Below are 26,463 nucleotides of genomic sequence, written 5' to 3' on the forward strand. Positions count from 1 at the left end.
ATCCACTTCCTGTTTGCTATATCTGCTAATTCTGATGCTGCAGTTTGGGGTTTTGCTGGAACTTAATGTATCAAAGTCAACTTTAATGCCAATCTTTCAGTTTGTGTGTACAGACAGAGAGATCGAAATAACGTTTCCAACAATCCTGAATACAATAATACAAATATATATATACAAATATGTATAAAATATGTATATCCTATATATACACAATCAACAGACACATTTAAACATATGCACACATTAAGATAAAAACACAACAACAATGTGTGGGGGGTGGCTCACCTGTTCCACAGCAGTACCACCAGTGGTCTGTGGGTGGGGGTGTTGGATGTAGTTTCTCCACATTGAGAAAGAGATTGTTGTCTATGCACCACTGGCCAGCTGGTTCACCTCCCTCCTGTAGTGGGTTTCATCGTTGTTGCTGATGAGATATGAGATGTATAATAAGTGAATTAAATGAATATCATCCAAAATAACCAAATGGATATTCTCCTATCACATCCTATGCAGAAGCAATGCAACACTTCCTCCAATGTCATTGAGAATCTTCCAAACACCATCTCCATGTCCTGGAGGACACAGCTGCAGGAGGTGGACTTCTCTGACAACAGCCTGAAGGAGTTGCCCTCATATCTCTTTGAACTGGAGGTGTGTATGTGGACCAAGAGTGCAGTTAGGGATTAGAAATGATAGTTTAAACCAAAATTCATGAATGAATATGATAACAAAAGTATTAATACTGCTGCGGGTGATCGGATAAGTGTGCGTATTCCTGTTGTTCCGGTTGTCGTTTATACACCCTTATAAAGAACAGGAGGAGGAATACCAAAGTGAGCAGGCTGAGTGAAAGGGCTAATGCTGTTTCTGCTCATCCAGCACATCCAGCACATCCATAACTTATATTGTCTACTTGCCCAAAAATGGAGCAGAGCAGGGAAGTTTTTATTAAGTTTTAAAACACATGTAGAAAGCAATAGTATTTCTGTGAGGCCCGCCGACCAACTACACAACCAGTCTATGATGTACAGATATATCTGTTAGACACCTTTTCTGGGAGCTGAAGCTGCTGCTTTTAACACTCTTTCAAGTTTTGCCTCATACTGACATACATACTTCTGGCGGCTCATTTGGCTGGAGGAACAGCTGTAAGCAGACATGAAAGTGTGAATGTGCAGTCACAGCATCTCCTCCTCCCATCAGGCTCTAGTGTCGTTGAGATTGTGTGGGAATCACATTGACACACTCCCTGCCCCCAGTAAGTGGAAGTGCTCTAAGCTCAGGACCCTGGATCTATCCAGGAACCAGCTGGGCAGGTAGGTCCACTCTGCACACACACACACACACACACACACACACACACACACACACACACACACACACACACACACACACACACACACACACACACACACACACACACACACACACACACACACACACACACACACACACACACACACACACACACACACACACACACACACAGACACACAGACAGATGGACATACGTACGTTCGTTCCCATTTTGCTGGAGCTCATAACCGTCCTGTGAGCCATCTGTCAGCATCAATATATATACGGATAATTCCTAAATCTAGTGAGAAAACTCTTCCTAAATGTCTTGCTGATTAATCTTTTTTTATAAGGGAAATTGGCACTTAAAGAAAAAACATGCAGTATACTGGGTTGGAAGTTTATATGGGTGTCTGCCTACAAATAGATTAGTATTTGTAACTTCTTCTACTGCTTTTACCTTTTTATCAAATTTAAAATTGTCTATTTAGAACAGAGGAGGGGCCCAAATCCAGGAAGCTGGCCTTCCTGACAACCTGGAACAGGAGGGACCCAGAGCCAGGTACATCTGCTTCACATGCATTCAAAGCATTTGAGTCTGATCAAGTCCAATCAGATTTGTTATCACACGATTACATTGTTTGAGCCATAGAGTGTCACAGTGATGCGTCCTAAAACCTGGAAGTAAACTCTTTCTGGTTCCTTCGACAAAAACCAATGCAAATCATAAATCTAATCGATAGATTTATGATTCGAAAATTATAAAAGTATGACATGTGGATATTATTTAAAGATTAGAATTGTCCAGTACTTGCAATAGTTCTTCAAACTGATAAAGTGTATAGAACATGATTTGTAGATCTCTTTATATTTGCCTTTTGTTTCACTGATGTTTGATGTATGGAGAGTGAAAGGTGAGTTGAGTCGAAAAGATCTGTGTAGCAGTTCAATATCAAATCATGAAACATGTTGTTTAACTCTAAAGCAACAATGAGAATTGCCAAGAGATGGATTATGAGATAGAAAAATTAAAAAAACCAACAAATGGCTCCCAGCCTCCGGGTGACACGCATTAATTGAACCATCTCTGACCCCATAGCTCAAACTAATCAGATCTTGATGAATGATTCCGTCCTGTGGTGAGGTTTGGTTCAATACCAAATTGTTGTGCTACAGTGTTTTGTTTTGTATCAGTGTTACATACATAATGTTTTACATCATTTCAGACTAATGTGTAATATGCTGCTTACTTGTTATTTCCTTTGGAAATGTTGGCACAAAGCCATTTTCAGTATAAGTTACATTGTTATAAAGTGTCTGTTGTGTTTGACCATGCATGGCTCTGTCTTGGCAGTGTGTTCCATAGAGTTTCCCATGATTCTGCGGGACTCACTGGAAGTGCTTTTCTTGAATGATAACCAGCTGGAGTGTGTTCCCCAGTCAGTGTGTGGTCTGCACAGCCTCACTGAGCTCTACCTCTCCAAGTGAGTCTGCCCATTGCACATGAGTTTAAATAGATTTTAAAAAACAATTGAATAAATTGAATTGTAAATATATACAAATCAACAGAAAAGTTAATCGTTTAAAAAGAATACGGTTTAATAGAACAATCTGCTTCTTAAAATAAAAAACATACGATACTCTAGACCAATGGTTCTCAAACTTTTCCTGTCATTCCCCACTTTGAACAGGTGGGCCTTTTCAAGCCCCACCTGTTCCTCATCGCTCCAATAAAATGGTAGGCCAAGCTTAAAATTGTCAAATGTAACGTTCAATAACAGGGGTCTCCAACCTTTTTTAGGATGAGAGCTACTTTCAAAAAATAAAACAAGTCGTGGGCTACTTTTACTCCTCTTTTTTGTTTTTTTGCAGTGTATATATTTAGCACATTTTAACATTATTATATGCTACCTTTAACCTTTGTGTGCTGTTTGGGTCTGTGGGACCCGTTTTCAGTGTTTATTAAAAAAAAATGTATGCAATTTAATTATTTTAACCTGCTTTATTTGGGGGTGGACGTCACATCCTCTAGGGGGGTCCAGGGGCATGCACCCCCAGGAAGATTTTTTTTAAATGTTGAACTTAAATGCATCAATCTGGTGCACTTTGAGCTAGGGCTGCTCAATTAATCGTATTTTAATCGCAATTACGATTTTGGCTTGCAACGGTTATGAAAACAACATAATCGAAATAAAACGATTTTATTTTTTTAAAATAGGTTTTTCAGTTGAATTATACTTAGAGTTCAGGGTAATCAACTGTTAAAAACATACTTTTCAAATTATTTTCTTCAATAAATTGATGTTTTCAAAGTAAATGGTTAATCGTTTTTTAATAATCGTGATATCAAGTTATTGACCCAAATAATCAAGATTATGATTTTTGCCCTAATCGAGCAGCCCTACTTTGAGCACAACATGAATTTATGGATACAGCTCTCTACACTCATATGAAAGGGGGCTGTATACTTTTCACTAATCCAAACATCTTTAGAATATGATCACAACAAATCATTTAAACTTGTTTATTCTTATCTTATGTTACCTAGTTAGCATTCTTTCTTTTTATTTATGCATATTTTACTAATCCCTCCCCTTTTCAACTTTTTACTGTCGTACACATTGGAATGATTTCTTACTTTATTTTTTACAACTTTATTAAATAGATAAAGGTGTGCTCTCTCTGTTGCTCTCTCGCTCTCTCTCTCTCTCGCTCCACATTGCTTTTCTTCCCGACTGCAACGCTGTTGTGTGTGTCTGTGAGAGCGTTTCACATGTATGTATGAGAGATTTTTACCAGTGGCGAGCCTGTCTCTGAGGGCCTAAGATATTCTACAAAATAATATTTAAAAACATTAAAACAAATTATATTTTTCTTTATATATTTCTTTTAAATATGTTTTTAGCAATATTTGTCAATAGTTTTACCAAAAATAACTTGATTCAATTGTATTTAAAATAACATTTCCAAAGAAATAAATCCTTTGAATCTGCCTATTCAGTTTCTGTTTGAATGTGAAGGGTTAAATGAAAGAAGCTCGTCTCTGCAGGTGAAGACAGGAGCTGTTGGATGTCCAGCTATGAATTCACAGAGGGCCAGCTATAGTAACTGAACGAGAGAGTAATGTGAAATGACAGTACAATTGACCAATCATATCTTCCCTCTAAATGGGTGGGCTTTATTATCGCGGACATTATGCTAAGTTCCGCCCGCTGTGAAACGTTTCTTGTTTCCATAGCAACAACAACTGTCAACAGCGTAAACTCGCCTTCAAAATAAAAGCATGCCAAATTACACTGAAGACATACAACTGCAACGAAAGTAACAAACACAATGCAATATCCTTTTCAATTTCAAAGAACACAAATTGGGTTATTTACAGGTGTTGTTTTGTGTGGTAGAGGGTCGCTTTCATTGATGCGTTTTGCACCCCGGGCGGGCCGTTGTTTTGATATTCCACCAGTGAGAAAAAAAAAAAAAATGTTATTTTGTATTTCGTGACCCACCTATCACATTTCTGCGCCCCACACTTTGAGAAACGCTGCTCTAGACATAAGTGTGCAAAGTAGTTGGAGTTTTCTAAACGTTTTTTTAGATCCCGATTTGGGACTAATAAAGTTGTATTATTTTACGTTATCTCATTTTATAACAAACTTGTTGGGTGTTAACACTGATGTCACCATAGGAAATGAAATGTGAAACATGATCACTGCTTTTGGGTTCAGTCTCCGGTAGGGCTGAACGATGTATCGTGTCATGGTGTCATAACCGCGATATGCGCATGTGCGATATTCACACCGCAGGGACCTGCTATTTTATTCATATTTTTATTTTAAATTCTAAAGCACTTTAGCACAGAATTCAAAATAAAGATACCCTTATTACTTATCGAAACTGCACATACAATATATCCGATTAAAGCTGAGACTCCACAGATTATTTAAGTATAGTATCATCACTAAGCGATCCGATCTCGCGACAGGGGAAGCAAACACAGACATCACAACACGCTTTTACGGGAGATCGTCTCACCGTAGCTGTCAATCTGATCAAAAGACGTGTTCAATGGCATTAAAACGAGAAAAAACGCGGCTGAATCGGTTGATCCATAGACTAATAATGTATCTGTGGTTTTGAAAGCAATTGTTTATATTCCATAATTCCATTTTTATGTAAAAATCGGAGGACAAAAGTTAGCTGCTAATGGTAGCCACCAGATTGTATGCAGCTTCCGGTTTTGGCTACGCGTCACTCTCACTCCTTATAGAGAGCCGCAGTGACGCGTCCTTAAACCCGGAAGTAAACTTCTTTTGGTTCCTTCGTCAAAAACCAATGCAAATTCTCCATAGGATTTTGGAAAATAGCTCAAAATACGGTCTGTGGTTGACACTCATTTAAGAGAGGGATCATGTTTTGTTCAGCCAGATAATCTCCACATGTCAACCCTACTTTTATAATTTTTGAATCATAAATCTAGTCGCCAGAAGTAATGTTATGCTATAAACAAACTACAAGCCAGTACAGCAGCAGGGCTGCTGTGACTGCTTGCTACAAAAGGAAAACTTGCGCGGCTCTCATGTCAGGGGTACTTGAGTGAGTGACATGCAGGCTCTGCATGCACAGCAAACCACCAACCACCAATCACAATCATTCTTGATCAGATCACAGCAGGCCCCGCCCCTCTAGTTTGCAGACCATCAAAACACCGGTAAAAAATGAGCAAGGCACAGGAGGACAATACCTTCATCCGGTTAAATATAGTTTAAAAAAACGCAATATATATCGCAGGGGGGAAAAAAATCGCGATGTCAGTTTTTTTCAATATCGTGCAGCCCTAGTCTCCGGAACCCCTGCTGGTCTGAGGCCAGTCCTCCTGCTCCAGCTGTTTACAGGAGCCACAATGATTGAAGTTGGAAGTTATGAACCACAGCATAATTTGGCAACATTTCAATCTTTTCTTTGACTGTTGTTGTGGGCTTAACGGAAGTCTGTGATTTCTAAATAATCCAATTTACTTAAAGCAGGAATAATAACGCAACTGAAGTCCTTTGGATGGTAGGTAGCTGTCATGTGAAGTATTGACCCATGTTATTCCTCTGAACAGTAATCCAAGAATCCGGGAGCTTCCTGCAGAGCTCAGTCAACTGTCCAACCTGTGGCAGCTGGACACGGAAGACCTCAACATTACTAATGTCCCCCAGGACGTCAGAAAAGAAGGTACTGTCCAACTGTCTTTAATGACACCCTCACTTGACTGTTGAATGTGCAGAAGGCTTGAAGGACTGCTGAAGCCCCACAGTGCATTCTGTTCCCCACCACTCACATTGAAAGCCAGGTAAAAAAGGACCTGTTAATGGCTGGGATGATAACAGCAAGCAAAACCTGTTTTAGATTTCACATGTCACCTTTGGTTTAAGATGAACATTTCCTACAAAAAAACTACAATTTACAGTCTCCGAAAAAGGTTTTCCTTTCAGTATCCTACATAATTCAATAACATATAACTAATGCCTGGCTTCTCCTACGTCCAGAAAGTCGTTTTTATTACTATGAGGTCCATAGTGGACGCCAGTGACGTACGGTGAGGTTCATGGATGGTGAGGCACTGACTCTTTCAGAGTCAGATTTACAAATATTATATTTTGACCTTAATCAAAATATTCGGTTATTTTCGAAAGCTTTTTTAGTCTGATGCTTCGAATCATTTTAAACAGACCGTTCAACAAAAGGATATCCAAAATCTAAATATTGGATTGTTCTTTCTTAGTAAGATCCTATTTTCATTACAATTGTGGTCTTACCTTGACTTGAAGATTAAGTCCATGCTCTCCTTCTGGACAACAATCTCTATTAGTTTTTTGTAAAAGTCCTCCTTATCTTCCTGTAGTTTCAAAAGTCTAGTTTGTTGTTTGTGTCTATCCGTCTCTGCGTAGAATAACAGTAGCAACAAGAACCTGTGGGCTCACGTACCTCTGCCGCTCAGTGCGGCAGAGGTACGGTACGGTACGGTTATGGCTGCCTCTCCTGCTGCTTTTTTCATTGCCGTTATATGAGGAGACCAGCGAGCCTAAATATCATATACGTTAAATAAGTTATTCAGAGACTATGGATGGCGAGGATAAATGTAATAAAGGGATCTACAAAAATTACATTGGTGACCTACAGTGAGATGGTAACAGGCATGCGCTTAGTGCCCGCTTTCCAGCCAGTTTCTGTGGGGTGACACATTCTGAGGTGAGGCAGAGCTCATCTGTGCCTCACCTCACCCCACAGTAACTGGCTTGAGCGCGAACACAAAATAAGTGCCCGCGCTAAATTAGTGCCCGTGCTCCAGCAAATTACTGTGGGCTTACGAGAGGGAGAGCTCGTCCCTGCTTCCCTTCTCATCGCTACCCGTAGTTGTAGCGGAGCTCGGCAAATTGGCTGATTTTGACTTTAAAAAGCGATTAGAATCATACATAAATCACACTTACATCATAGATCAGTGGAGACATTTTATTATTATTACTATTTAGTTTTTCTTTAGTTGTTTTTCCGTTACATTGGAGTATGACAGGTGAGGCTCTGCCTCCCCTGACTGCACGTCGCTGGTGGACGCCAAGAGTAACCAAAGAGACAGCAGTCATACAAAGTAAAATTGTGAAAATGAAATGTGTTTCTGATCAGCAGTATAACATGTGCTTCTTCAAATGTCTTACAAGTATCCAGAAATGATATTTATGCACAGTACTTGAAAAATAAACGTTGTTTTACTGCGTTGCAGTACCTAGTAGTCTATGGTTTCTTGGTAATTGGTCATTTCCAGCATGCCGAAACCAAAGTGCTTCTCTGGTGTTTCAGGTCCTGCGTCTGTCCTGGCTTTCCTCCGGGCATACCTTCGGAAGGCTGCCCCTTGTAAACTGCTGAAAATGCTTGTGATTGGTCCACCGAGACAGGGGAAGACATCCCTTCTGGAGGCTTTACAGACCAGCGAGGCGGCCCCCTTCACCCCCGCAGAAAGCAGCATCTCCATCTCCACCTGGGAGCTGGACAACCCCAATGGAGACAAGAGCAGTGTGAGGAAACACACAGTTCATACATACAGACAGTAATTACATAGATTCCAGAACACAACGATTCAAATCAAACTGTATTGTATCTGTTGCCCTAAATCATTTGTTTCTATTTGAGAAATGAAAGAGTTGTCTGTCTGTCTGTCTGTGTGAGACGGTGAGTTCATCATGAATTCACTCTCCAGCCCATTCTGCAGACTCAGTGTTTGTCTTGTGTCACACAGAGGGACTCTGTGGCGTTCAATGTGTGGGACATCGGGGGTCCAGCCAGCATGTCCACAGTGACCCAGTGTTTCTTCACTGACAAGGCCCTGTACGTAGTGATCTGGAACCTGGCTCTGGGAGAGGAGGCTGTGGCCAACCTGCAGACATGGCTGCTCAACATAGAGGTGAACTCTAGCTTTAACACACACACATATGCCCCTTTTCCACCAAACCAGTTCCAGTTCTAGCTCTGTGCGTGTGCTCTTCTGGTTCCGAACTGGTTCTTCTTTTTAGCACCAGTTGTGTTTCCACTGCCCAGAGCCCGACTGGTGCTGCGTCATGACATCACCTTTTACGTCGCTGATTTTCTCCCCAACGCCGCTCACCACAAAAACAATAGGGGACTACGTTGGGTCGAAGACCGTGTTGCTATTAAACACACAAACTCAGATTAAATTGAAGAACACCTTCTCCAACATAATACTCTTTCCCGGAGTGCAGTGCTTCATTGTCTATTAATGTGGTTCAGCGGCATTTACCGACAGCTGCAGTTCTTCTCCCACCGGAGTTTAGTCTACCGATAACTCACGCCAGAGTTTAGTTAGTCTACCGTTAACTCACTGCAGAGTTTATTCTCCCGTTAACTCACGGCAGCGGCCGCTGGAAAGTATTCACTGTCTGACTATCACACAAGCAACTGATAAATATCCCCCATCCCCATAAATGAATGAGTTGTGGAGTTTCTCTGGTTTAAAATGGGTGATGTTAGCATAGCAACCGAAGCTAAACTGACTATTTTGATCACTTGTTGCTATCCTATTGTGGCATAAGCCGTTTTCTACAGGGACATTTTACCGGCATATTTTTCATTATGATTGTATTTGTGATAGTCGGACATGACAACCTGTGCAGCCCATGTATTGATTCCATCCAATAGCTGCTATAATACAAAACAAAACGTCTGCCACAATGATCAATAACTGCAAACGGATGGTCAAAGTAAGGTAAACATAAACAGAATTACACTAAGCCTGGTAGTGTTGCCTGACTTTATAAAGTGTGTTTTTTTATAAGTGTGTGGTTGTGTTCTAGTCACTTTGCTCAGCGCTACTGCTTGTTACAACTTTTATTTGCCTTACTCTCCATGAACTGTTATTGCTCAGGTTAATCTCGCCCCCTCCGACGTAAGTGTGACGTATTGGTTCAGGAAGAACCAGAGCTTAATCAGGCTCTAGCCCGGAACCGGTTCGGTGGAAAAGGGGCAACATACATATTTTTAAACGATTATTCCTCATCAGGACGTGTATTGACCAGAGCCTACGTGTCAACCATCAAACACCTTCATCTTTTGATGTGGATATGCAATCATTCTTGTAGTCTGTTAAAGCAAACCGGGTGGTGAAGGAATCTCTCCCGGAAACCGGAAATTAGTTAGCATTTTCCCACATCCTGTTACCTCGTCTGAAGTCGTGAACATGTTTTTGTTAGATGCCAGGAAAAGGTCTGAGGTTAACAAAGAAGAGACGGCATTTAAATACCTCATTAAAAATGTGTCCAAAGCTTCTAGCTAACAAGTGGCAAAATGAGACGATGGACCCGGTCAGTAAACAATGTATGCCTGTGGGAAACACTTCCCCTCATCGGAACTATGATGCTAATAAAGTTAACGTCAATCGTTTAGGTTGTAATGCAACCTAAACGATTGACAAAGTAGTGACTTTAGTTGCAGCATTCAAATATAAAAAAATGACAAGTTGAGGAAATCCCAGTTTTGGTGTTATCTGCTACCTGCCACTTGTCCACCAGCAGACTGACATCCATCCTTTATAGCTTTTAATTTAACGACATATCGACATCGATCTCCAATGACATTTTATAATTGTTTGTCTGACTGACCATCGTAATTGTGCTCACAGCATTCTTCATTATTTTATGTGTTAGCCAAAACCCTCAGAATCTGTATTCCTGCCAGTTGAATGACAGAGGATGTTTTCACCCAAACAGGGCAATGGCCATGACATATTCGAAAAATACCCAGATGGGTTGTTCTCATCTATAAACTACTTCAAATTGGATTTCTAGTTTGTGCCTCTGGGTAGCCTTGGTAAAGATGCGGGTAAAAACACCCAACAGAAACAGTATACCATGTACCGTACAGTAAGAAACGTAGAGTCGCTGGTTCAAGTCCCCGACCAGACCTAAAATATGGAGTTTGGACTAGTACTTGGAGAGGTCCCAGTTCACCTCCTGGGCCCTGCCGTGGTCGCCTTAAAGAGCCTGTGACAGCCTCCCAACAACTGTTGTGCAATGAAATATTGGGCTACTAGTAATCTCGAACCGTCAGTTTAAAAAAGAAGGTGCGATACCATTCCGATAAATATCAATAATTTCGAATTTTCGGGGAAATTCCTTCGACTCATTTTGAAGTTTTGGGGGATGCCGGAAGTGACGTCAATGCTTAGAAATTGTGAATTACTGAGTTTAGGCACGTTAATAACATTTTCATGAAGTTGACTACAGTAAATTCATATTTGTCAGTGCTTTCATGTCAATTCGGCGAACATAAACATAAATGATCGTGGTGAAGATGATGATTAAATTAGGATTAAAAATCGGTACTGAGAGCTGCTGACTTTCCTCCCGTCGGATGTGATATAAAAACTCAAGTAGATGAAACTACATTTATTAGTGCTTTCATGTCATTTCGGCGAACATATGATACTCTAGACCAGTGGTTCTCAAACTTTTCCTGTCATTCCCCACTTTGAACAGGTGGGCCTTTTCAAGCCCCACCTGTTCCTCATCGCTCCAATAAAATGGTAGGCCAAGCTTAAAATTGTCAAATGTAACGTTTAATAACAGGGGTCTCCAACCTTTTTTAGGATGAGAGCTACTTTCAAAAAATAAAACAAGTCGTGGGCTACTTTTACTTCTCTTTTTTGTTTTTTTGCAGTGTATATATTTAGCACATTTGAACATTATTATATGCTACCTTTAACCTTTGTGTGCTGTTTGGGTCTGTGGGACCCGTTTTCAGTGTTTATTAAAAAAAAATGTTTGCAATTTAATTATTTTAACCTGCTTTATTTGGGGGTGGACGTCACATCCTCTAGGGGGGTCCGGGGGCATGCACCCCCAGGAAGATTTTTTTAAATGTTGAAGTTAAATGCATCAATCTGGTGCACTTTGAGCTAGGGCTGCTCAATTAATCGTATTTTAATCGCAATTACGATTTTGGCTTGCAACGGTTATGAAAACAACATAATCAAAATAAAACGATTTTATTTTTTTTTAAATAGGTTTTTCAGTTGAATTATACTTAAAGTTCAGGGTAATCAACTGTTAAAAACATACTTTTCAAATTATTTTCTTCAATAAATTGATGTTTTCAAAGTAAATGGTTAATCGTTTTTTTAATAATCGTGATATCAATTATTGACCCAAATAATCGAGATTATGAATTTTGCCATAATCGAGCAGCCCTACTTTGAGCACAACATGAATTTATGGATACAGCTCTCAACACTCATATGAAAGGGGGCTGTATACTTTTCAATAATCCAAACATCTTTAGAATATGATCACAACAAATCATTTAAACTTGTTTATTCTTATCTTATGTTACCTAGTTAGCATTCTTTCTTTTTATTTATGCATATTTTACTAATCCCTCCCCTTTTAAACTTTTTACTGTCGTACACATTGGAATGATTTCTTACTTTATTTTGTACAACTTTATTAAATAGATAAAGGTGTGCTCTCACTTTTGCTCTCTCGCTCTCTCTCTCTCGCTCCACATTGCTTTTCTTCCCGACTGCAACGCTGTTGTGTGTGTCTGTGAGAGCGTTTCACATGTGTGTATGAGAGATTTTTTACCAGTGGCGAGCCTGTCTTTGAGGGCCTAAGATATTCTACAAAATAATATTTAAAAACATTAAAACAAATTATATTTTTCTTTATGTATTTTTTTAAAATATGTTTTTAGCAATATTTGTCATTAGTTTTACCAAAAATAACTTGATTCAATTGTATTTAAAATAACATTTCCAAAGAAATAAATCCTTTGAATCTCCCTATTCAGTTTCTGTTTGAATGTGAAGGGTTAAATGAAAGAAGCTCGTCTCTGCAGGTGAAGACAGGAGCTGTTGGACGTCCAGCTATGAATTCACAGAGGGCCAGCTATAGTAATTGAACGAGAGAGTAATGTCAAATGACAGTACAATTGACCAATCATATCTTCCCTCTAAATGGGTGGGCTTTATTATCGCGGACATTATGCTAAGTTCCGCCCGCTGTGAAACGTTTCTTGTTTCCATAGCAACAACAACTGTCAACAGCGTAAACTCGCCTTCAAAATAAAAGCATGCCAAATTACACTTAAGACATACAACTGCAACCAAAGTAACAAACACAATGCAATATCCTTTTCAATTTCAAAGAACACAAATTGGGTTATTTACAGGTGTTGTTTGTGTGGTAGAGGGTCGCTTTCATTGATGCGTTTTGCACCCCGGGCGGCCCGTTGTTTTGATATTCCACCAGTGTGAAAAAAATATATATATATTTTTTTTTTCTTTTTTTTGTGTTTCGTGATCCACCTATCACATTTCTGCGCCCCACACTTTGAGAAACGCTGCATTAAATGATCGTGAGGAGGATGATTTAAAAATAATTTGTTTGAGCCGGTCTGCATTTCCTGATGAAAAAACAAACCGATGCTTTTTGTAGTTGTAGTACACCAACATGGATTAAACGTGTGGCTTTTTTACCACAACGTTGGGGGAAATTAATGGATAAAATGCACGGATTATGATTATGATTATGATTATGATTATTATTATTATTATTATTATTATTCCCACTCCGATCGGGTCCCTAGGTCCACCGTTTCCCCGCAGCGAGGCTCCCCCCGTTGACAGTTTACGTGGGCTGGGCTGGGTGCAGTGGCGGACTGGCCATCGGGACGAATCCCGATGGGCCGGTAACGAAGTGGGCCGGTCAAGAGTCCACCACTGGCTACATGATCGTATTATCGCCCATATTGACGCACCTAATTCCTAAACTTCTAACAGATACAACATAAACGGATCCTTCAGCCTCATATGAGCTCTCAGACACGTTCAAAATTAAACTGTCATCGCTGACTGAGCTTGCTGCTGTGTGCGCCATCGTGCGTTTACATGCAGATGCTGGGAATTATTACATTAAAATAAACTACTTATAGTAAATGAAGGTTTACATTAACTTTGGATAATAACAGGGTAATATTAAACGGAGCGCTCTCTTTTCCTCCCCCTCTCCTGACAGCCCGTCTGTATCCGTCTCATGCAGCTCAGTAATGAGTGACCCGACAGTGAAGAATAAACATATTTATAACTAGTTTAGCTAGTTCCGGAGGTAGATACAATTGCTAAGTGTGATGTTCTAACTTGAGGTGTGTTTTGCTCCGCTCAACGCTCCGTCACAGCGGGCGGAGCTGCAGGTGATCTGGTAGAGCTGCGTGTCTCCGTCAGCAGCAGCTGATCTCTGATTTCTCTCCGGCGTCCTGTTATAATTCATGTCCATGTCGATCAGATCCAGGTAGCATTAGCGGTGAAGCCATTTTGGCGAGCTTCTTTTGCCGCGCACAGAGAAAAGTCTCATGTATTTTGCGTCATCTGAACGGCTCTCCTGATCGGCCTTTATAGAGAGCACCGATCAAACTATTAAGAGTGAATATCGGCCGATAATGATCAGCGGCCGATCGATCGGAGCATCCCTTGTTATTACTGGACATTTTGACTGGCAGGTTTTGAATTTAACATTTTTTTATACATTTTACCAGCTAAAAACCGGTAATTACCGGCTGCCTTCATATGACGCAAGAGATTACAATATTTCGCTGATTAAAGTGGACTTTGTATAGATCACATCCACAACCAGTCGTTTCTTCTATATATGGATCTGAACACAGGTCATCCAGGTACTGTGTCGATTAAACAATAGATGACATCTCTGTACACCCCTTACCAGTGGCGTAACTATCGACGGTGCAGCTGGTGTAGCTGGTGCAACGCACCGGGGCCCAGAGCCGGCCAGAAAAAAAAAAGAAGTCATGTATTTTTATTTTGTTTTGGGGGCCCAATGGCATTGACCGGTTCACCCAGTCTTCAAAGTAACCAAGCAACCTAAATGAATTTGTAATTTGTTTGTCCAATGACCTTGCTCCCTTTCATGTCATGTGATACCTTGCGTGACGAGCGAACCGTTTAATCAACCTGAACTGTACTGTAGCTAGCAACAGCAAGTTTGGCAGCATTATAAAAAATGTAATAGCTTGCATTTATAATGTACAGCAAACCAAAGCACAAGAGCGGCGCTCAAAAGAGAAAGGACAAGAGAGAGTGTATGTCTGTGCGTGTGTGAGCGCATCATCGTGCGTTTACGTTTGGGGGGGCGGGGGGGCCCAAAACAATATTTGCACCTGGGCCATCACAACCTTGTTACGCCACTGCCCCTTACATTTACCGTCAACAGTGATTGGACATCAACATAAAATATAATAGATCCATAAACCTACACTTAAGCAAAGGAGTATATCTTTTCTTACAAGAAAAGGCCACTTCCAATTGTTTAAAATGTCATTTTGTGTTTTCTTTTATACATTTTCATAAACGTGCAGCTTACTGTGTGTTGTGGCCTTTAGGCGCGAGCACCCAACTCTGCGGTGGTGGTGGTGGGAACACATCTGGATCTCATCGACTCCAAGTTTCGCACCGAGAGACTGGCCACTCTGAGAGCTTACATTCTAGCTCTATGCCGATCCCCGTCAGGGGCCCGAGCTTCCGGATACCCCGACATCACCTGGAAACAACTGCAGTATGTCCCTAATGCTGCATCATCATTATATTAGCCTGAAAGAGCACCTGTCTGCACAGTGTTTTCAGTGTGTGTTGTGTGTGTGTGAGCTCAGTGAGGTGTCCTGTAGGACTCGGGAGGGCTTGGAGGCTTTGAAGAAGCTGCTCTTCCAGGTGTCTCGCTCCATGAGGGACAGCAGCAGCAGCTCGGCCTGTGGCAGCAGGCTGCTGGGCAGACTGGTGAGTGAGGCGATGTGACTGATAATGCTCCACACGTTGTGTCTGTGTGTCCTCTGTTTTGGTTAAGTTGAACCAAGATAAAGCCAGAAATAATCTTAATAAGGAACGACAGAAGGCAGTCAAAGATGATATTTCGAGAGGGATTCCAAAACCAAGTCAGTAACTCAATGTTTTATAGGGAGCTGTATCATACCCTTTACGGGAATTCAAGAGAAGAGTCCATTAGTTATTGGACAAGCTTGTTGACATTATTGACATATACGGAATATTCCTGAACAGGACACATGGCTGCTATGAGATCCACCACTGTAAAGATTTTGAATGTCAAGATCACTCTCTTCATATCTTGGTAACATGCCTTCCTTTTGTTGTGTTAGCAGACCGAGTTAATTACTGGCGGTTAATCAGTACTGGCTGTGCCCGCTGAGCTCCCAGGGTCTAACGCCTTAACTGAAGACCCGTTAAATCAGAGGCAGGCGGCGGAGTTTACATTTAGCCAAGAAAAGAGTGATGGCAGCGAGGGGGGCGAGCCGTGTGAAGCACTGCTCAGGCCGCCTCGTAAATGTCCACCCTCTCCGGTTGGTAGTACAGATTCCCGGGAAGGGAATAAACTTAAAGTCCGCCTCGCCCGACTTCAGTTGGAAGCAAAAGACAGGCAACAAGACAGGCAACTTCAGTTAGAGGCAAAAGACAGGGAGCAAGACAGGCAGTATCAGTTTCAGTTGGAGGCAAAAAGAATCGAAGCAGATAAGGAAGTCCGGATACGGCAGATGGAGCTAGAAGTTTATAAAGAAACAAAACCCTCCCGTTACACGGGGTACAAAATGTGACTCAAGAAAGCTGCACACACACAGCTGTAGCTGGTCTACAGGTGCTAATCACCTGGGTCTAAGCTAATATGGTTTGCACAGGTAACAGCTGGTCAACAGGTACTAATCACCTGGGTCTAAGCTAACGCGTTTTAAACAGATAACAACAGCTGGTCAACAGGTGCTAATCACCTGGGTCTAAGCTAATACTCCTACACAACGTTACACAATAGAAAGGTACAACACTCTACTTGCACTCGGCTAAGTATCTGCGGATTACAGGGGGAGCTAACAGTATAACACACACAGTAAGTATTGCGAGGCTAGAGGCGTCTGTCTCCCTACACAGAGCCTCCAGAATGATCTCCGTTCCTAGCCTTTGTACTCCTCCCCCCGGGAGATGTGCCGGAAAGGGCGGGGATTGGATGACGTCTCATCCAATCACCTCTTCGGATGCAGCGAGGGCGGGACGTCGGAGAAACTGCGCCGCTCCGGTGTACGCACACACACACACACACACAAGCAGGTTTACCAGCCTTGACAGCCCCAGGAAGGCAGCGGCTGTAACACCTACTAAGTTTACTGCCAGGCTTTATTTAAAAAATGGGTTCACGGTTTAAACTGGGTTTTATGATTATTTTGTAACGATGTGACATTATTTATTCCGACCGAGCGGCCAGTGGACGTCACTAGGTCCTCTGCTTATTTCTAGTTCTTTCCCTTGACCAACTATCGAGTGGCAATTACTAGGTCATCATCAATTCTTTGTTCTGCTGTCACCTTTCTTCTGCCTCTTCAGTTGAAGTTTTTCAGAGTGTGCTTCCAGGGGGATTGCCCTAGATAACACTTTTCTCAGAGGTATCTCTTAGTACTGTGTCTCATCCAAGGCTAGGAATTCTCCAATAGTGATCCCAGAGCAGTTCCTGCCGCTGAGTTTACAGTATTTCCATGGTTATAATACGTTTGCGGCTTACATCATTATTAAGAAGTATGTAATTCATACGAATTACAAGCACACAACGGTTCCATGTAACCATGAATATTTTCCTTTTGAGAAGGTCGTCTTTTTTGGATTAAAGAGCTAAAGACGATCCCAGTCCAGGGGTTGGAATGGTATCCAACATGTCAGCCATCTTTCCCTCACTTTAGTTTGAAATGTGAAAATCTTAGGTGTTCTTGAATTAGTGGGTCATTTCAAATATCCAACTGGAAATAGTATAAGGATTTATTTTTCTCATTTGTAGTAGTTCTTATGGTTATTTTCAGGAACTATCTTGTGAAGAAGACTCAAAACGACCAGGCAGACAAAACTTTTATTCTGTTATTCTAAAACACCAACAGATTTGACTATGGTCTCCTCCACCAGATCCCCAGGAGCTACCTGACCCTTCAGGATGCAGTGCTAGCAGAGAAGCAGCGGCGGGATGCTGAAGGAGAGGTCCAATACATCACTGAGGCCCATCTGGAGCACATCCTCAAACAGAACCCAGAAAGGGACATCAGAGACTATGAGGACCGTCAGACTGGTACTGTGTTTTGTTAGCAAACACATAGATGTGAAAAATGTTCAGCTTGAGAAGTTTTTTGTTTGTACAGTAACCTTGAAAGATTTGTTCTTCTGATTAACTCTGATAGTGCCAACTTTGGAAACATGGTTACACATGCTATACCAGCTAACAGAGGTAGATGACTCCTGAATGCTCCTGTAGCTGATATTCGCAAGCCAGTCAAGACCTTTCACCATTTACAAAAGACAACTTTAGAATGACCCTTATTAGGGCTGCACAATATCAGGAAGACATGTTATGTGGATAACATTGTTGAATATTGCAATAATGATTGCAAATACTTAAACATACAATGTTAACATTGATCTGCTTTGGGTTTACTGCCAATATAGAAGACAGTCATAAGCCTATGCCGAACAGAAAAAAAATGTAAGGCATTATTTCCATTGCAACATGATTTCTTTCTTTATTATTTTTATGATCACTTGCCCCCCTTTACAACATGTTCTGGTTCTTTAAACAAAAACATACCTGAATTATTGAAATTGATATCTATTAAACGTTCTACACACAGTGACAGCGGTAAAGCCATTCTTCTTACTCGCCAAGTAAAGATATCTTCAATACTATTGTATCTTATATGAGTTAATATTAAGGCGTTGTGCTGCCGGAGCGCACTGGAACAACACTACAGGACTTTATTTTGCAGTTCGAGCAAGGGGGCAGTCACATTGCACGTTTTATTTTCTCGTGCTTTGGTCCACTGTTGTCAATGTTCATGCGCCTATTGTTCAGATCTCAACCAGAGCCCAGAGCTGGTTACAAACAAGCTGTTACACAGAGTTTGGGTGTTTGTTTGCACATTTGGATACAACAGGAAGCTGGCTGACCGATGTGTTGTATATGTATATTAACATTATGCCCTCCACCACACCATTCATAAGGCAACACCATGCAAACGGCTCTCCTTCTTTTTACACTATATCCAGCCATCAGCTTCTTGATAGAGACAGGGGCCCTGCTGCACTTCCCGGACACCAGCCACGGCCTGTGCACCCTCTACTTCCTGTGTCCTGTGTGGCTTTCAGAATGCCTGGAGAGGATCATGCGCCTCAAGTCCTCTCGCTCTTTAGCCAGGAATGGAGTGATCAGAACTGAAGACCTTAGGGTGAGAATTAGTACTGGTAAACTGGTAAATACTGGAATTTGAGAGTGTTAATGATTATATGACTTTCTATGGTGATATCTCTGATGATGTCTATGCAGATGCTGTTGGTAGGAACAGGTTTCACCGAGCAGACAGAGGAACAGTATTTCCAGTTTCTGGCCAAGTTTGAGATTGCTCTTCCTGTGGCCAATAACAGGTAAAACATTTTATTTTTACGAAAATGTCATGCTCATTTGACATATTCTGAAATGTTTTCTCCGGAAACATGCCCTTTCATAGTAGAATGCCAATGGTGGAAGAAGTACTATCCTAGGTTGTTTTTTTGCTGCAAAGCCTGTCCCAGTTTCTCCAGCACACAATTCTATACATCAAACATGCATATCTGGTAATCATGCAGAACTTCCTCAGAGCCACTTAACCTAGGAAAAGTCTCTGTGTAACGCATAAGAAATAATCATGGTGAAGGTGTCAATCAATCAAATGCAATGTTTACAAAAATACTTGTACCTTTTGTCTCAGGGACTTAACAGTCTCTGTCCTTGGACCCTCACATCGGACGAGGAAAAACTCCCAAAGAAACCCCCCAGTTAATGGGGGAAAGAACATTAGAAACCTCGCAGAGAGCAACAGAAGAGGATCCCTCTCCCAGGACGAACAGACGTGCAATACATGTTGTGTGTAAATTAAAGATAACATAGATTTACAAGATAGGTAGTCAACATGCTTGAAAAGACAGTTTCTATATAAAAGAAGAAGATAAAGATTGATACAATTGGATCTTCCAGGTGCCGCAACAACGACTCAGGATCCAGACGTAACCTTTAATACTGGCAACATCCGAGGATTGCGTTAGTAACATGCATTTTTGGGAGATGAGGGCAAAGAGATAGGGAAGATATACAGTCAAGTCCTGGTTGAGGATACTTACCTAACTCTGATAGGCCGTAGCATTAATCCAGTCAGTTATAAGGAATGAAGTGATCTTGGTATTTTTTAACACTTTGGTCAAGAATATATTTTTGCACACATGTCTGCACAGCCCTCCACTTTAAAATATAATACACTGTAGTTTGTCATATATTGGCAAATATTCATTGTCCTAAGTTTAGTTGCTTTTTAGGTTCTTTTGTATATTTAAATAAATATTTGGTGTAAATACTTGTCTTTAACACCCCTTGGCTGCTATATCTTCGAAACTGTTACAGGATGTGTATTTTGTGTTTTTTTAGTTGGCTCTTTTCTCGCTGTAACAAATGTAAATGTATCCTCTCTGGGATGAACAAAGGTATTCTGATTCTGATTATTTATTTAAAATGCTAAATAGTTTCTTATTAAAATAGTTTCTTTTTTGTCATCGTTGTTTTTTTCTAAGCTACTCTTACAACTTATTTTCTTAGATTGTTTATGTTTGCACCACCATACACAAGAGCAAATTCCTTGTATGTGTCAACATACCCAGCAATAAACTGGATTCTGATTCTGATGTATTAAGATGTTGAGCACAGCACAGCCTGGCACTAGCAGCAAGCATATCTAACGTTTATTCACATTGTTCTAGTTTTAAATTAATTCTTCTTTTCCCCTTTTCTCTTGGTGAAGCTTTCTGCTGCCCCACTTACTTCCCCCCAAGCCAGCTATGGACATCCACGGCCTTCGCCAGCAGACCCACAACACCCTGCAACGCCTCGTCAGGATGAGCTTTGTTCCTGCTGGATTTTGGGAGCGCTTTATAGCCAGGATGCTCATTAGCCTCACAGAGATGGACCTGCAGGTACTGAAAGCAGCTGATCATCATTACTCACCTTTTGTACTTACACTCCTCTTACAATCATGGCCTGATGCTGTGTTGTGACAGTCTTTTGAGCCCAAAAGAAACACCAGGAGCCAGTGCAGCAGGAACTCTGTGATCTACAGTTTTGCTGGAACCCAGCAGAGGAACCGGTGCAGCACCTTCAGAGTCAAACGCAGCCAGACCATATACTGGAAGGAGGGGCTGCTGGTCACTTTTGATGGAGGCTACCTCAGGTCAGAGCGGGGGTTAAAATGACGCAGGCAGGAATTAAATGAGGGAAATGCTTTATTGATGTAATGAAGTGTGTGGAGCTTCAGTTGGATGATCAATATCTTACCCAAGGACACGTCAACATGTGCAGGAGCTGGGGATCGAACCACCGACCATCTGATTGGACGACAAACTCCTACCTCCTGAACCACAGATCCCCCATAGTGTTCTTATCACATATATATCACAGGTTTCTTAGTGCTATAATTAGTTCTAAGCCTAATGTACAAGATAACATACTTAAACATTAAGACAAAATATCCTCTTAAAATCTAAAATAAATTCAATGAAAACAGGGAGACAGAAAATGTTATGTTTACCAGCTCCTGTGTAAATGTTGAATGGGGAGGTAGTGAAAGCAGATATAGCTCAGTATAATGAGACGGCAACGTGCATGTGTGTTTCTGCAGTGTGGAGTCATCAGATGTCAACTGGAAGAGGAAGAAGAGTGGAGGGATAAAGATCATCTGCCATTCAGAGAGCAGAGACTTCTCTGCCATGGCTTTCATCACGGACAACGTGAACTCTCTGATCGATCAGTGGTTCCCCGGTCAGTGCCCTGAACACTATCAATATAATTGTATTATGTTTTTGACTATTCAACTGTTTATCTTGCCATTTGTCTGGTTGACATGTTTGCCAAGGTTTGCAGAAGAGCATTTGTATTCAGCATATGATCCAAAAGGTCTTCTATGGGCTTATATACAGTTCGGCAAAAAAGTATTTAGTCAGCCACCAATTGTGCAAGTTCTCCCACTTAAAAAGATGAGAGGCCTGTCATTTTCATCCTAGGTATACCTCAACTATGAGAGACAAAATGAGAAAAAAAAGTCCAGAAAATCACATTGTCTGATTTTTAAAGAATTTATTTGCAAATTATGGTGCAAAATAAGTATTTGGTCACCTACAAACAAACAAGATTTCTGGCTCTCACAGACCTGTAACTTCTTCTTTAAGAGCCTCCTCTGTCCTCCACTTGTTAACTGTATTAATGGCACCTGTTTGAACTTGTTATCATTATAAAAGACACCTGTCCACAACCTCAAACAGTCACACTCCAAACTCCACTATGGCCAAGACCAAAGAGCTGTCAAAGGACACCAGAAACAAAATTGTAGACCTGCAACAGGCTGGGAAGACTGAATCTGCAATAGGTAAGCAGCTTGGTGTGAAGAAATCAACTGTGGGAGCAATTATTAGAAAATGGAAGACAAGACCACTGATAATCTCCCTCGATCTGGGGCTCCACGCAAGATCTCACCCTGTGGGGTCAAAATTATCACAAGAACGGTGAGCAAAAATCCCAGAACCACACGGGGGGACCTAGTCAATGACCTGCAGAGAGCTGGGACCAAAGTAACAAAGGCTACCATCAGTAACACACTACGCCGCCAGGGACTCAAATCATGCAGTGCCAGACGTGTCCCCCTGCTTAAGCCGGTAAATGTCCAGGCCCGTCTGAAGTTTGCTAGAAAGCATTTAGATGATCCAGAAGAGGATTGGGAGAATGTCATATGGTCAGATGAAACCAAAATATAACTTTTTGGTAAAAACTCAACTAGACGTGTTTGGAGGAGAAAGAACACCATACCTACTGTGAAACATGGGGGTGGAAACATCATGCTTTGGGGGTTTTTTTTTGCAAAGGGACCAGGACAACTGATCCGTGTAAAGGAAAGAATGAATGGGGCCATGTATCGTGAGATTTTGAGTGACAACCTCCTTCCATCAGCAAGGGCATTGAAGATGAAACGTGGCTGGGTCTTTCAGCATGACAATGATCCCAAACACACCGCCTGGGCAACAAAGGAGTGGCTTCACAAGAAGCATTTCAAGGTCCTGGAGTGGCCTAGCCAGTCTCCAGATCTCAACCCCATAGAAAATCTTTGGAGGGAGTTGAAAGTCCTTGTTGCCCAGCGACAGCCCCAAAACATCACTGCTCTAGAGGAGATCTGCATGGAGGAATGGGCCAAAATACCAGCAACAGTGTGTGAAAACCTTGTGAAGACTTACAGAAAACGTTTGACCTCTGTCATTGCCAACAAAGGGTATATAACAAAGTATTGAGCTTGAACTTTTGTTATTGACCAAATACTTATTTTCCACCATAATTTGCTAATTAATTCTTTAAAAATCAGACAATGTGATTTTCTGGATTTTTTTTTCTTCTCATTTTGTCTCTCATAGTTGAGGTATACCTAGGATGAAAATTACAGGCCTCTCATCTTTTTAAGTGGGAGAACTTGCACAATTGGTGGCTGACTAAATACTTTTTTGCCCCACTGTATGTCTTAATAATATTTGTTTGAACATACAAATGATTTGTGTGTAAATGTGTCATTTGTAAATGTAAAACACCTAACACAAATGCATTCAAAAGATTTGCAAACTCACAAAAAAAAAGTGCAAATGTAAAACGGATCTGCAAATACACAAAATGTTTTCACAAATCAAAAAAAGATCTGTGAATACTATAATTACAAAGCACTTCACTTTATTAGTCCGCCTAGTTTTAACTTACCAGTGTAGTGGGAAGATAATCGGTAGAAAAGCACCGTATTTAGGTGCCTGCCTGCCTGCCTGCCTGCCTGCCTGCCTGCCTGCCTGCCTGCCTGCCTGCCTGCCTGCCTGCCTGCCTGCCTGCCTGCCTGCCTGCCTGCCTTGTAAACTAATTATAGTATTCACAGATCTTTTTTTAATTTGTGAAAATATTTTGCGTATTGGCAGATCCATTTTACATTTGCACTTTTTTTTTTGTGCGTTTGCAAATCGTTTGAATGCATCTGTGGAAGGTGTTTTACATTTACAAATCACACATTTACACACAAATCATTTTTATGTTCACGCATATATTCTTCCTCATCGTTGGACTCGGAAAGAAGTAGTAGAGACCAGGCCTGGAATTTCGTCATTTTAGGGGCAAGGCCACTTGGCCTTTTGAGTTGTCAATTTTTTAAGGGCACAAAGGCCAAAAGCCAGGGCACCAAGGCCATAAATTAAAACAATGATTTAACATACGATATGAAGTGACTACGATTGTATATGCATTTACAATACTTTTATATATATTTATTAAGCATTCAATGGACACCAAATTGCAATTAAACAAATTCTTTATTAAAACTACAAAGGATTCTTATAGCACAGACATGTTTGGCTCACTGTGAGACTGTGGTAGTGGGCCTACGTCAAGGTGCGTCCTTATTCTGAGTCACTTGAAGATGGAGATGATGACGAGTCAGGGAGATTTGGACTTTTGGGGTTCCTTTGACCGTAGGGATGAATATTGGGTCTCCTTTTGTTGATGCCAGCTGCCCACCATCTTGCCACAGCTTCATCACTTTGATATTCAGCAGGAGCACAACCCTGGGATTTGATGAGGAGTAGATCTTCAATTGTTGAAGTGTGCAGGCTTAAACGCCAATCGCCCTGCATTCTCTTCATTACTGAGAACTGCCGTTCAACTTGAGAGGTAGAGACAGGAAAAACTAGGACTATTTGTATTAGGTGCAGCAGATTGGGGTACATTCTTCCCTTCTCCAACAAGAATCTGGACCATAATGGGAGGAAAGTTTCCCTACTATGGTGACGCACAATGTCGTATGTAGACAGTTCAGGCATGCCACAAGACATGTGAATGGGTATTTTGATCGCGTTTTGAAAATTGGGCGATATAAACGAGCAGCAAACTTTGAACTTCCGTCTGCGATCGCCGGTGGTCAAATAAGTCTGCACAGAGGTCTTTGACAGCTAACAACACAGCGCTAACTGCCTAGCACTAGATAATAATAAAAAAAGAACACAACTGCAACATAACTCAGGGTTCTTACACCTTTTCCAAAGTCAAATTCAAGCACTTTTCAAGCATTTTCAAGGTGCATTTTCAAGCTTTTCAAGCAGCGTACAGCTGTTGTAAATTACATATTTATATGCACATATTTATACTCAAATGATTATTTCCCTACCTCACATTAAATCCGATGTTCTTTATGCTATAAACAACCAAATGTGTGTTTCGTAATAGCATTCTACATAAGGATGACAAATTAAAGATAAGAAAACAAAGTTTAATATTGTAAAATGAGTGACCCATATCATATATAGTAGACTGGGCATCCCATATAACCTGGCTGAGCCAATATAAAACAATCAGCTAACTAACTTTTCAATAAATTCTTTATTAACATTTTTAACATTTTTGAGGTCCTTTTAGGGTGGCAGTAAACATACGGCTCTCCAAGGTTAGGACAAAACCATTGAAACACAAAGCTGATATAAAAAAAAGCGTGTGCAGAGATCCTCTTTCTGTGTAAGGGTTTTGGAGGTTTCCAGGGAATTTTTTGCAGAATATGAAACTTTTATTGCCAAAATCTCCCGATAAATACATGTTTGAAGCTTGTAAAGGGAAGATGACAGCTCTCCCTCGCACTAATGCTTTTACGTAGCGATGCTCCCCCCTCCCTCCCGCTGACATTATGAATGTATGGCGTATAGCAGGGGTCGGCAACCTTTTTGATATGAAGTGCCATTTTAAAAATGTTATCAGCGTGCCAGCGATCGATAATTATCAACGGGGGGGGGGGGTTGAGGAGCTTGACGCTCGTCAACTATCAGCTGGAGGGCGGGGGAGCCTCGCTGCGGGGAAGCAGTGTGTGGACCTGTCAGCGCAACTTACATGATGCCGAATTTAACAAACACATTTAAATAATTGGTTTAAACGGCATAATAATAAGGACGATCGTCCGTTCTGTGATTCTCCAGAACACACAAGTTATGATATTAGGGTCATGCAGAGTGAGATGAGATCGCTGTCCCTTTAAGGGAGAGAGAGAGGGGTGCGGCTTGTGCATGTGTGTTTGTGAATGGTAGAGCGACAGTGAGGGAACGTATGTTTCTGGAAGTGAAACGGGAAAGCAGAAAAACAGAGGTCTGTGATGTATTTTGTGAAACAGAAGAACAGCTAAATAAATGCAACGTCCTCCCAAGAAGAGCTCGCCTCTCTCCAGTCATTTAAGCTAAAGTGGTTTATTGAACCTGAAGCTTGTTGCTTCTGCCCTCCTCGACTACGTTCTGGGAGCCGACAGGAAAGTTCAACACACAGATGGCCAGTCCGCCCCTTTGTAGCATATTATTTCGATGAGAGATGAGCAGATCGCCACTGGGCTTTCAACTAAATACACAGCCACGCAAAAACTGCGTCATTTGTACAGCTCCTTATGGGTACTGCAATTAGTGAAGTGCTTTCCTCCGTGGTGAAACGATCAGTACTGCACCACGGAGGAAAGCGG

The 26,463-nt window shown here is 41.2% G+C and overlaps 2 protein-coding genes across 3 annotated transcripts in view; one reads left to right on the forward strand and one right to left on the reverse strand.

The window, feature by feature from the left end:
- The window catches only part of lrrk1 (leucine-rich repeat kinase 1), a 186,442-nt gene that overhangs the window by 50,781 nt on the left and 109,198 nt on the right, over positions 1 to 26,463 (forward strand). For both annotated transcript variants that reach the window (XM_079663356.1, XM_079663357.1), the window contains exons 10-24: positions 514 to 651; positions 1,204 to 1,316; positions 1,788 to 1,858; positions 2,651 to 2,780; positions 6,401 to 6,513; positions 8,137 to 8,351; positions 8,573 to 8,737; positions 15,238 to 15,410; positions 15,505 to 15,628; positions 17,804 to 17,963; positions 18,935 to 19,113; positions 19,212 to 19,309; positions 20,713 to 20,884; positions 20,969 to 21,138; positions 21,586 to 21,725. In XM_079663356.1, coding sequence (XP_079519482.1) covers positions 514 to 651; positions 1,204 to 1,316; positions 1,788 to 1,858; positions 2,651 to 2,780; positions 6,401 to 6,513; positions 8,137 to 8,351; positions 8,573 to 8,737; positions 15,238 to 15,410; positions 15,505 to 15,628; positions 17,804 to 17,963; positions 18,935 to 19,113; positions 19,212 to 19,309; positions 20,713 to 20,884; positions 20,969 to 21,138; positions 21,586 to 21,725 — 2,161 coding nt within the window. The remainder of the gene's footprint in view (positions 1 to 513; positions 652 to 1,203; positions 1,317 to 1,787; positions 1,859 to 2,650; positions 2,781 to 6,400; positions 6,514 to 8,136; positions 8,352 to 8,572; positions 8,738 to 15,237; positions 15,411 to 15,504; positions 15,629 to 17,803; positions 17,964 to 18,934; positions 19,114 to 19,211; positions 19,310 to 20,712; positions 20,885 to 20,968; positions 21,139 to 21,585; positions 21,726 to 26,463) is intronic.
- Positions 1 to 26,463, reverse strand: part of LOC307028389 (uncharacterized protein) — a 361,942-nt gene that overhangs the window by 25,848 nt on the left and 309,631 nt on the right. The gene's annotated exons all lie outside the window — the stretch shown is intronic.

This window comes from Notothenia rossii (genome assembly GCF_949606895.1).
Source record: "Notothenia rossii genome assembly, chromosome: 2".
NCBI lineage: Eukaryota > Metazoa > Chordata > Actinopteri > Perciformes > Nototheniidae > Notothenia > Notothenia rossii.